Source organism: Ochotona curzoniae, unplaced genomic scaffold (assembly GCF_017591425.1).
Source record: "Ochotona curzoniae isolate NIBS_2020 unplaced genomic scaffold, NIBS_Ocur_1.0 scaffold_2453, whole genome shotgun sequence".
Lineage (NCBI taxonomy): Eukaryota > Metazoa > Chordata > Mammalia > Lagomorpha > Ochotonidae > Ochotona > Ochotona curzoniae.
This window is the reverse complement of record NW_024467094.1, coordinates 15,006,602-15,018,983: the sequence shown is the minus strand read 5'-3', so window position 1 is coordinate 15,018,983 and position 12,382 is coordinate 15,006,602. Positions and strand designations below refer to the sequence as shown.

At 40.3% G+C, this 12,382-nt stretch overlaps 1 protein-coding gene across 4 annotated transcripts in view; it reads right to left on the bottom strand.

Moving 5' to 3' along the window:
• The window catches only part of NF1 (neurofibromin 1), a 231,966-nt gene that overhangs the window by 180,928 nt on the left and 38,656 nt on the right, over window positions 1-12,382 (bottom strand). For all 4 annotated transcript variants that reach the window (XM_041001779.1, XM_041001781.1, XM_041001780.1 and 1 more), the window contains exon 4: window positions 8,512-8,702. In XM_041001779.1, coding sequence (XP_040857713.1) covers window positions 8,512-8,702 — 191 coding nt within the window. The remainder of the gene's footprint in view (window positions 1-8,511; window positions 8,703-12,382) is intronic.

The window sequence follows — 12,382 nt, the reverse complement described above, 5'->3', positions numbered from 1 at the left end:
CACATATTATTTTATAGCTTCCATTTTTGAGCAATCTCCCCTAAAAATTAGTGAAATTCTAGACAATTTCAACTCTGGCATCAAACAGTGAACTGGAGTCTGGAAATAAAGCTCTCGTGTTGGTGACTAGAAAATGTCTGGTTTTTAAAGGTGACATATTTGTGTTTTATTAACTACTCACTCAGTAGTAGGCTTAAACATATTTCACTCTTTCAAGCAATAATGTTGATCTGCCAGTCACCTCAAGGGAGAAAGTTTTTGGTATTTTTGTTTGCTTTTAAAAATAATTTTCAGTTTTCTCTTCCCTAGGAGTTTGTTATTCTACTGGTTGCAGTGACCTATAACTCAGAATATAAAACGTTAACTATTCAGAGTTCATAAGAACTCTGTTATATCATATGAATGCTACCCAAGATTATCAATCTTCTATCATGCTTAATAAAAATGCTTAATTTTTCTTGGGCCAAGAATTCTATTAAAACTAAAAAATACCATCAAATTATAGAAATATAATTTTAAAAAATATTATAGAATTTGATTAGTCGATTCCCCAAAACATTGTAACACAAATTCTCAAGTTAAAGTGCATGGTTCTCATTCAACAAAGAAATGAGTGAATCTGATCAATACAAGTTCACTGTTCACAGTATATACTAACAATAAAAAAGTAGGCACTAATAAACAGACGGACTACTTTTCTATACTCTATATCAATCTTCAATTTACTAATCATTATGGGATTTCTGTTATACTTACCTCTTAGCAATAATTAAGAATTCCTTTAACTCCTTTAAGAACTCCTTTATTTGTAGGATAAAGCAAATCATTTGTTTTTTTTTTTTTTTTTTTTTTTTTTTTTTTTTTTTGTTTTTCAATAGGGATATAGTGATTGTCTTATTTTTTTTTTTTTTTTTTTTATTATTGTTGCTTACATTGTATTGTGTAGTACAGTTTCATAGGCGCTAGGGATTCCCCCCACCCCTCCCATACCCCTCCCCCCATGGTGGATTCCTCCACCTTGTTGCATAACCATAGTTCAAGTTCGGTTGAGATTCATTGCTTGCAGACACATGCCTAGCATAAAGTTCAGCGTCTTATTGTCCAGATAAGTTCAGTGGCCTCTTGGGGAGACCTTCTATGGTCTGAAAATAGGTCTAACAGAGTAAAGATCCAGTCAGTTAAAAGCCCCAACGAGGCCACAGTATCAATATACAACATTATGGAATTAATTGACATAGTATTGGGTAAACAATATGTTAAAAATAATGCAAGTTCCCTTCTTCGAAACATCTGGGTTGAGACAGTATCAATGACAGGTTCAAAAAAAAAAAAAAAATAACAAACAACCAAACAAAAAATTACAGGTTAAATCAAGGCAAACATGTGGTATCTAATCTTTTGGGATTCGCTCATTTCCCTTAGCATTATAGTTTCCAGTTGTACCCATTTAGCCACAAAGAACTGCATTTTGTTTTTTTTAATAGCTGAGTAGTATTCCATGGAGTAGATGAACCAAAGCTTTCTTATCCAATCTTCTGCTGATGGGCATTTCGGTTGCTTCCATGTTTTTGCAATTACTGATTGTGCTGCAATGAACATAGGGATGCATGTTGGTTTGTCGTAAAACAGGTGTTTTGGATATATTCCTAGGAGTGCTATTGCTGGGTCATATGGTATGCAGATTTTGAGTTGTTTGAGTGTTCTCCAGACTGATTTCCATAAAGGCTGTACCAATTTGCAGCTCCACCAGCAGTGGAGTAGGGTTCCCTTTTCCCCGCATCCTCGCCAGCAAGCGTCGTTGGTGTTCTTGTTTATGTGGGCCAATCTTACTGGTGTTAGGTGGTACCTCATCGATGTTTTAATTTGGATTTCCCTTATTGCTAGGGAGCTGGAACATTTTTTCATATGTTTGTTTGCCATTTGGACTTGTTCCTTTGTGAAATGTTTGCCCATTTCCCGTGCCCATTTCTTGAGTGGCTTGTTTGTTTTGGTTTTTTGGTTGTTTTGAAGTTCTTTATATATCCTGGAAATTAGCCCCCTATCGCCTATATCGTGTGCAAAGATCTTCTCCCACTCTGTGGGTTGCTTTTTTACTTTGTTGATTGTTTCCCTTGCTGTACAGAAGCTTCTTAGTTTGATGAGGTCCCATTTGTTTATTCTGTTCTCAACTGCTATTGCTTTTGGTGTCCTTCTTAGAAAGTCGGGACCTACTCCTAGGTCTTGCAGGGTATTTCCTACATTTTCTTGCAAGAGTTTGAAGGTTTCTGGATGTAGGTTTAGGTCTTTTATCCATGTAGATTGGATCTTAGTGTATGGTGATAGATGTGGGTCTATTTTTTTGTTTCTACAGGCTATCAGCCAGTTGTCCCAACAACATTTACCAAAGAGGCCTTCCCACTTGCTTGAGCTGTCATTGGTCTTTTTGTCAAAGATTAATTGGCTGTATTTGTGTGGGTTCCCTTTTGGTGCTTCTATTCTATTCCATTGATCTTCCTTTCTGTCTTTGTGCCAGTACCAGGCTGTTTTGATAACCACTGCTCTATAGTATGTCCAGAGGTCCGGGATTGTGATTCCCCCTGCTGACTTCTTATTTTTCAGGATGGTTCTAGCTATTCGTGGTTTTTTGTGCTTCCAGATGAACTTTTGAATCATTGTATCCAGTTCCGTGAAGAATGTTTTGGGCAATTTGATTGGAATTGCATTGAAAATGTATATTGCTTGTGGTAGTATAGACATTTTAATGATATTGATTTTGCCTATCCAGGAGCACGGGATGTTATTCCATCTTTTGAGGTTTTGTTCAATTTCCTTTTTAAATAGTTTGTAGTTTTCTTCGAATAGGTCTCCTACGCTTTTGGTTAGATTTATTCCCAAATACTTCATACTTCTCTCTGCTATTTTGAATGGTATCCTGTTGGTTAGATCTTCTTCCATCTTGGTGTTATTTGCGTACACTATGGCTGTTGATTTTCGTTCGTTAATTTTGTACCCCGCCACTCTGCCAAACTCTCGTATAAGTTCTAGCAGTTTCTGTATTGAGTCTCCTGGTTTTTCTATGTATAGGATTATGTCATCTGCATATAGTGAAAGCTTGACTTCTTCGTTTCCTATACGTATGCCTTTGATTTCTTTTTCTTGTCTTATGGCCTCTGCAAGTACCTCTAGGACTATGTTGAATAGCAGTGGTGATAGCGGGCACCCTTGTCTTGTTCCAGATCTCAGTGGGAAGGGTTCTAGCTTTTCTCCATTCAGTATGATACTGGCGTTGGGTTTTTCATAAATTGCTTTGATTATGTTGTGGATTTTCCCATCTATGCCTACTTTGGCTAGAGTTTTTAGCATGAAGAGGTGTTGGATTTTGTCGAAAGCTTTTTCTGCATCTATTGAAACTATTATGTGGTTCTTGTTTTGCTGTTTTTGGATATGGTTTATAACATTTATGGATTTCCGAATGTTGAACCATCCCTGCATCCCAGGGATGAATCCTACTTGATCCGGATGAATGATCTGTCTGATGATTTTTTGAATTCTATTGGCTAGGATTTTGTTGAGAATTTTAGCATCAATGTTCATCAGAGAAATAGGTCTGTAGTTTTCCTTCTCTGATGGTTCTCTGTCCGGTTTTGGGATTAAGGTGATGTTGGCTTCATAGAATGAGTTTGGGAGGGTTGCTTCCTCCTCTATTGTTTTGAAGAGCTTGTAGAGGATTGGGGTTAGTTCTGTTCGGAATGTTTTGTAGAATTCTGTAGTGAAGCCGTCTGGGCCTGGGCTTTTTTTCGTTGGGAGATCCTTGATGACTGTTTCAATCTCTACCTCGGTTATGGGTTTATTTAATTCTGCAGTTGCCTCCGGACTGAGTTTTGGTAAGTGGTGGGAGTCCAAGAACTTTTCTATTTCTTGGTGGTCCTCAAATTTGTGGGAGTACAGTTCTTTGTAGTAATTTCTAATTATTTTCTTAATGATTGCAGTGTCTGTTGTTATGTTGCCTTTTTCATCTTTAATGCTATTAATTCTCACTTTCTCTTGTTTTTTTTTGGTCAATCGGGCCAGTGGAGTGTCTATTTTGTTTATTTTCTCAAAAAACCAACTTTTTGATTTGTTGATTTTATGTATAGTTTTTTTGATTTCTATTTGGTTTATCTCCTCCCTTGTTTTGATGATTTCTTGTTTCCTATTGTGCGTGGGACTCTTCTGCTGCTGTTTTTCCAGATCCTGGAGGTGTGAGGTTAGTTCCTGTATTTGGCGTCTTTCTTGGGCCTTGACATGCGCTCCGATTGCGATGAATCTACCTCGTAGCACTGCTTTGGCGGTGTCCCACAAGTTTTGGAATGTTGTATCAGAGTTTTCATTGGTTTCCATAAATTTTTTGATCTCATCTTTGATTTCTTCTCTGACCCAATGTTCGTTTAATAGCATATTGTTCAATTTCCAAGAGTGCGTATACTTCTTGGGGAGTTTTGAGTTGTTGATTTCCAGTTTCATCCCATGGTGGTCTGAGAGGGTACATGGTATGATACTAATGTTTTGGAAGTTGTTTAGATTCGCTTTATGTCCTATCATGTGGTCGATTCTGGAGAAGGTGCCATGCACCGCTGAGAAGAATGTATAGTCTGTGGCCTTAGGATAAAAAGTTCTATATATGTCTACTAAGTCCAGTTGTTCTATTGTTTGTGTGAGCTCTGTTGTTTCTTTGTTGAGTTTTTGTTTCGTAGACCGGTCCATTGTTGTTAGAGGTGTGTTGAGATCGCCTACAAGAATTGTGCGGGTGTCTATGTCTTCCCTTAAGTCTGTAAGTAATTGCTTTACGTAACTAGGTGCATTAAGATTCGGTGCATAAACATTAATGATGGTGATTGCTTCTTGATGGATCATTCCTTTCACCAGTATAAAATGGCCTTCCCTGTCTCTTTTGATGTTAGTTAGAATGAAATCTATCTCGTCTGAAATTAGGATAGCTACCCCAGCTTTTTTTTCTCGTCCATTAGCGTGAAATATCTTTTTCCATCCCTTCACTTTCAGTTTCTTTGCATCCTTTCTGGTTAGATGCGTTTCTTGTAGGCAACAGATGGTTGGGTCTTGTTTGATGATCCATTCTATTAATCTCTGTCTTTTGATTGGTGAATTTAGACCATTTGTGTTGAGAGTTAAAATTGAGAGGTTGCAATTTTGCCCTGCCATGTGTTTGTGTTGTGTATGTGTTGTTGCCTATGTAGTTGTCTTGTTTGTGCGGCCTTTAGTTTGGAGACCTTCTTATTTGCCAACTTTGTTTGTGATTTGCCTCCTTTTTGTCCGGGACTAGCGCATTTCTAAGGAGACTTTGCAGGGCTGGTTTTGTGTAGACATATTCTTCTAGTTTTTCTTTGCTATTGAAGTATCTGATTTCGTTCTCAAATACAAATGAGATCTTTGCTGGGTAGATTATTTTTGGTTGACAGTTGTTTTGTTTCAGGACTTGGAAGATCTTTGTCCATTCTCTCCTTGCTTGTAGGGTCTCTTCGGAGAAGTCAGCAGTAATTCTGATGGGTTTTCCCCTGTATGTGATCTTTTCTCTACTTCGTACTTGTCTCAGGATTCCTTCTTTGTCTTCATTGGAGTAGAACTTGAGCACCGTGTGTCTGGGTGAAGATCTCTTTGGATCATGTCTGTTGGGAGTTCTCTGTCCATCCTGTATGCGGGGTGGATTCGTGTTCCAAGTGTTTTGGAAGTTTTCCTGTATAATTTCATCAAGCACTGCTTGCATCCCAGATTCTCTTTCTACTCCCTCGGGGAGGCCGATGATCCGAATATTCAATTTTCTAAGGTAATCCTTCATCTCTTGCATCATTTTATTAGTTTTGCTGAGGTTTGTCTCTAGCTGTTTAATTCGCTGGGCACTTTCATTTTGTGTGTCTTCTGTTTCAGAGATCCTTTCCTCTGCCGCATTTATTCTGTTGATGAGGCTTTCAATTTTATTCTCTTGGGCATCCAGTTTGGTTTTGATTTGTTGTATTTCGGTGATTATGCGGTTCTGGTAGTCTTCCAGCTTTGTGTCCACGTCTCTGAGAAATTTTAGCATTATTTTCATCAATTCCTTTGCTGGTAACACGTCCATGTCTTCATCTCGCATCGCCGATATTGATAATGGCTTTTGGCCCATGTTTGGTGGGGTGCTGGCTCTTTCATCTGGAGCACAGCTCTTTCTAGTGGTTTTTCCCATTGCGTTGGTGTATTCTGGTAAGGCAAATGGACCCGTGTGTTGAGGGGCTGTCAGGTGCTTTCCTGTAGAGATTGGAGCCTGCAAGCGTGGTGTTGCCGGGCGTGGTAATTTTCAAGGCACCGTTGGTGCGTTCTCAGGGCCCGGGGCTGTAGAGCACCACCTTGGGGGCCCAGTGGATTCCAGGCACACTCTGGGCACCTCTTCTACAGGTGTGCCACCGCAGGGCGTGGAGGGATGGAGGCGCTCTCTGGGCGCGCCCCCTGCACGGGAATCCACAGGACGTAGAAGGTTTTATGTGCTTTCTCCCTGCGTTCTCCTTGTCAGGGACTGCAGGGTTTTTCAGAGCCCGCCTGGTGTGTCTCCCACACACAAGACTGTGGTTGAGGCACTTTCTGGGCGTGGCTCTTGTGCAGTGATTCCACCACTCGTGGTGTGTGTGTGGCTCCTCCTCACAGGACCGTAGAGGAGGTGTGACCCAGGCGCCCTGTTAAAATAACTTCTCAGCGGGATCGCACAGTGCCAGTGTGGCACAGGAGATTTCAGAGCTCTCCCGGTGTGTCGCCTACACTCAGGACTGCGGGGTGGGAGGCGAGGAATGGACAGTTCACACTATGGGAGTGGCATCTGCGTGTCAGGGACACACAGCGCTACACTTCCCAGTTCAGCACCCTCCTGACTCCTGCGCTACGGAGGCGGCTGCTGCAGGCGGGACCGCCTAGCCCAGCCCGGCGCGGCGCTCAGAGTCCTCCTGGTGCTGTCGCCCACCCACAGGGTTTCAGGGTGTCGGGGATTCCAGACTCCCACCAGCAGCCTCCGCGCGCTGAGATGCACTGGCCCACTTAGCGCAGGAAGATCTGAGGCGCTTTCCCGGGACCTTTTCAGCCACCAACACGCACCGCTGTTCCCAAGGCACAGACCTGACAGTTTCAGGTTGCGCCCCTTGTGTTCTCAGAGGCTGGAGCCTCAGCAGGGGGTGGGGAATGCGGAGGCTGCCACGTTAATCCCCAGCTCACCAAAGTCCGGCTGCTGCAGTCTGCTTCTGCTGTTGTTGAAGAATTCCGCCGGCGACAATCCCTCCGATTTCCCTGTCTCCAAGCTGGCCGCGTCTCCCGTCAGGCCGCTCTCAAAGGTGACTCAGCAGGTCTGGAGTGGGATGTCGGCTTCTCTACCTTTGCCCTGCTCCGTTCTCGTTGTTCTTCCGAGTTGTGTGGAACTTTTTGGCTCCACACTGTCCCAGGGAGTTTCACGGACCTCTCCCTACGGTTTCCTGCCGCTCCTCTTCGCTGCCTCTGCAGCACTCTAACCTTCTCTCACTGAACTCTCCCTCATAGCCTTTCTCCTACGTCGGCCATCTTCCCTCAATCGTAAAGCAAATCATTTGTATGAAACCAAGTTCCCAAGTTCTTTGCTAGAGTTAGGATTCCACCCCCACATAGCACCATTTACGCTCTACCTGTATAATGCTCACAAAAATGATTTTGCATCATTAACCAAAAAAATTATATTTATGATTGTTCCTTAAAATCTATTTAATTATACTTCCAATGAAAGAACCTCAACTGAATTTGAACTGTGGTAATGCAGCAAGGTGGAGAAATCCACCATGGGGAGAGGGTTCGGGGAGGGGTGGGGGGAATCCCAATGCCCATAACACTATGTCACATAATGCAATGTAATTAATAAAAAAAATCTATTTAATTATTTAATTTTCATTGCAAAGTACAGGGAGAGAGATCTTCCATTCACTGGCTAATACCCCCAATGCCAGAAATAGCCAAAGCTAGGCCAAGCCAAAGACAGAACTTTCATATACATGACAGGGACCCAAGAACTTGAGCCAATATCTGCTGCAATCTGAAGTATAGATTAGCAGGGAGTTAAGAATCAGGAGTAGAATTGAGACTGGAACCAGCCATGGGTTGCAAGCATCCCAAGAGACCATTGCACCAAATGTCTGCCCCAGGATAAACTTTCAAAGCACAGAAGTATATAGTACACAAAGGATTTCATTAAAATAAGCCTAAAACAGAAGTACGAGATACAACTGGTATAATGAATTAATACAGATTCTGAAGCCAGACAGACTTAGAAATTTGGGGTTCTCCTTTATTAGGGATGTCATCTGAACTCTTTGGGGTATCAGTTTGCTTGCCTGTAAAGGGAAGCAAATATCACCTACCTCTCAGTTATTAGGATAAAACAGCATAATAGCATATGCTGAAAATATTCAATAAATCAGAGCTGAACACACATTTAGCACACAGTCTACTTTCTGTAGCATGCTACTTTGCAATTATGTAGATTTGTACACTAACCTGGTTGAAATTCGACTAAAGACTGCATTGAAGTTGTTGCAGCTGAGAGAAAATAAAACTCCAGAGGCAGAATTCCGAAGTTCAGCTGCATGCTGGTTTCCTTCACGACAGGTATGAAGAAAATGGCAGATTTCTGGCAGCAACTGTTTAACCAGCATCGTTTCATCTAATCTCATTGTGTCCTTTGGTTGCTAAAATACAAATAACATAATTCTAAAAACGTCTTAATTATACCTGCAAACATTTCTTATGAGAAATTTCTAATATCACAGAAGAGCACAAAGGCAAAAATAAACACCTGCATATCTGTCACCTACTTCCCATGACTAACATTTCTTCAAAAGTGTAGCATTTATCTATAGATAGTCTAGTAAGAAGCACATTTCTCTTTCAACCCATAATCAAAATTATTCCATCCTCCCACACAGCTTCATTATCCCCCCTACCCATGCTGGCTCCGTTAGTCATCAACTGAGCCCTCTTTCCTTTCCTGGGAATTCCCATTTTGCCTTAAGTTCTAAGTAACTTGTCACACACAGTGTAGTCACAAATGACTATTACTATTAGTAATCTCTCTAATATCCAAACAAATTTCTTGGTGGGTGATTACACTTGCCTTCACGCAGACTGACCAAAATAGGTGTTATTTACTATGAATAATTTTGTTTTGGTTAAATCACCTCAAAGTAGGTTGTAAACATAATACCACTTAGCCTATACATACACTTCAACATCTTAAAATTAAGGACTTCACTTCAATACAATTAATATTCCAAAGAACACTTCCTTTGTATGTCCAGTATCCAATCTATAATCAAATTGCAGCACTTTCCCTAAAACATCTTTCCAAAAATGTGTAGCTTATAAAAAATTCAAACAGTATTTAAACAAGGTTCCTATTGTAATGTGATGGTCATATGCCTTTAGTTACTGCATTCTATAGCAATCTCTTAAACATCACTTTTACTTTACATGAAAATGACCTAAGAAACTGCACAGTACTCTGACAGAATATTCCATATTCTTGGTTTGACTGTTTCCTAGTGGTGAAACTTGCTCCTCTAGCTACTATCTTTCACGTAAATTGGAATTTAAACCAAGCAGTCTGATTAGATTCAGGCTAAACCTTTTAGGCAATTCAGCCCAGTCTAGATTACATTACATGTGAAGCACAAGAGGCCAGGTGACCCCCTATTCATGATACCAAGCTTGATCACTTTGTGCTGAACACTGAGATCTCTGCTTTGCAAAGTAAACACAAGTAACTAATAATCAACAGATAACTCTCCTGAAGATGCTGTTTCACATCATTATTTACCTCAGCATATTTGGACCTATATACAAATATCAATTTTGATAATAATGTAAAAGGTGGCAAAAACACAAAAATCTGTATTACTATGACCTGATTCTCTCATTTCTTATGACTAACAGTGTAGATTTTAAACTATCACCAATGAATAAAAACATGATAGAAAAGTATTAGACATTTTAAATGACAGTTTTCACACTAAGATTCCTCAGATTCTATAAACCTTTATGATATTGGTAACTTAGTTTTCTTTCACATAGTATTTCAACTATTATCACAAATATCTACATATAGATAGCCTACATGTAGGCTTAGTTCTTGAACTGCCTCAGCTTTATCTGACCCAAAAATCGAAAGACATCCAAAAAATCATGGATGATAACCCAACAAAACAACTATTTAATAATATGGTTAGCAGTGCTTCCAAATTATAAATTTCCTTTTTTAAAATACATTTCCAATACCAAAGTAAGACAAGGTGGTATGCATTTTATGCTTTATATTAGTTATGCCTGGTTGATTTATTAACATTTCAGCTCTAGGTTATCTCCAAATTATTCAATCAAAAAGGGTCAATAAATATCTGATCATTCTCTAAAATGCATTTAATAATATCTCTCAAAGGTGAATGGGAAAAAGCTGTGGAATTAAAAAAGGCAATGAGCCACCCTCTGTTCATTCAATCAGGGTGTGGTTGATACCCTAGTAACGCACAGGACATCACAAAAAACTGACTGAAGAAATCAAACACTGCCTCTAGTCCATCATCCATTTAACAGTCCTTTTGATCTTCTGCTCCTTCTTATAAATGAACACCACCAAATCACAACAGAGAGCAGCAAGCTAAAAGAGCTAACTCTCAATTTAAGTCAAGCCCAAAAATTTTGGAATATGGCCAAGAATAAAGAAGGAAAAAATTCAAAATAGCACACATAGTTTTGTGCCCAATGGCTTTACGGGGATTTACAGTTGTGTGAATACATTATGCTTTCCAATTTTTTACACCATCCCTTTCCTAAATACTTCTAACCATTCCAGCTCTCCAGCACATTCCACCACATAATCAGTCCTCATATATTCAAGTCCCTTGCATAAAGGTTTCTATAAACAACTATAACAAATGGAGATAAAAGCAAAAGTTTCAATTTCATGTCAAAGTAAGAGAAAATACAAAAAATGAGTTCACTCTAATACGCATAGATCTTTAATATGGAAGCACTGTGGTTGGCAGTCACCTAGTGGCTAAAGTCAATGCCTTGCATGCCCCAGGATCTCATACACACACCAGTTTGTAACCCTACTGCTCCACTTCCCTTCCAGCTCCCTGCCTGTGGTCTTGGAAAGCAGTCAAGGAAGGCCCCAAAGCCTTGGGACCCTGCACCCACATGGGAGACCCAAAAGAAGCTCCTGGCTTTAGGTCAGCTCTACTCTGGCCATTTCAGCCACTCATGGAGTGAACCAGTGGAAGGAGATTCATTCTCATTCTCTCTCTCTCTCCTCTCCTCTCCTCTCCTCTCCTCTCCTCTCCTCTCCTCTCCTCTCCTCTCCTTTCCTCACCTCTCCTCTCCTCTCCAGCTTGGAAAAGCAGTCGAGGATGGCTCAAAGCCTTGGGACCCTGAAGCTGCACGGGAGATCCAGAAGAAGCTCCTGGCTCCTGCCTTTAAATTGACTCAGCCCTAGCCATTGAAACCACTTGGGGAATGAATCAAATGGATGGAGGATCTTTCTCTGTGCCTCTCTTTCTCTCTGTACATCCGATTTTGCAATAAAAATAAATAAATCTTAAAAAAGAAATATTCTTGCAAAAAGCACAAATTAAGTCAGAAGGGAAATAGAATAACTGGTTCTGGGCTGCCACAGTAGTGTAGCAGGTTAATTTTGTGGTGCCAGCATCCCATATGGGTGGCTGGTTCAAGGCCCAGCTGCTCTAATTCCTATCAAGCTCCCTGCTCACGGCCTGGGAAGGCAGTGTAGGGCGGTCCAAGCTTTTGGAGTCCCATACCCACATGAGAAAACCAGAAGCTCTTAACCTGCAGTTATGGATCAGCCAAGCAGATCTGTTGTGATCACTTGGAAAGTGAACCAGTGGATGGAGGATCTCTCTCTCTCTCTCTCTCTCTCTCTCTCTGTGTGTGTCTTTCCCTTTCTCTCCCCATCTCTGACTTTCAAATAAAACAAATAAATCTTTAAAAAAGAAGAAAACTTGCTTGTTAACTCAATTAATTTTCATATACCTATTACACTTGTATGTATCCATTTTTACACAAGACAAATGTTTTTCAGGTAATAGATATCCTTAATAGGACAGGTTCAACATTTAACAAAGACTTGAAAAACAGAATATTAATATTCTCATACAGAAGTGGAAACAAGATTACTTCTGGTATTCTGAATCATATTCTTCCTTCTTTTTCTTTTAGCATTCTTTCACAGGCATACAATACCACAGCCCCACAATGCCTGAGAAATTTAATTAAATCAAATGATAGATTCTTCAAAAAATAGAAAAGTACATGGCTCAAACTTAATCCTTTAAAGTAAACTTAGTGCCTACTTAAT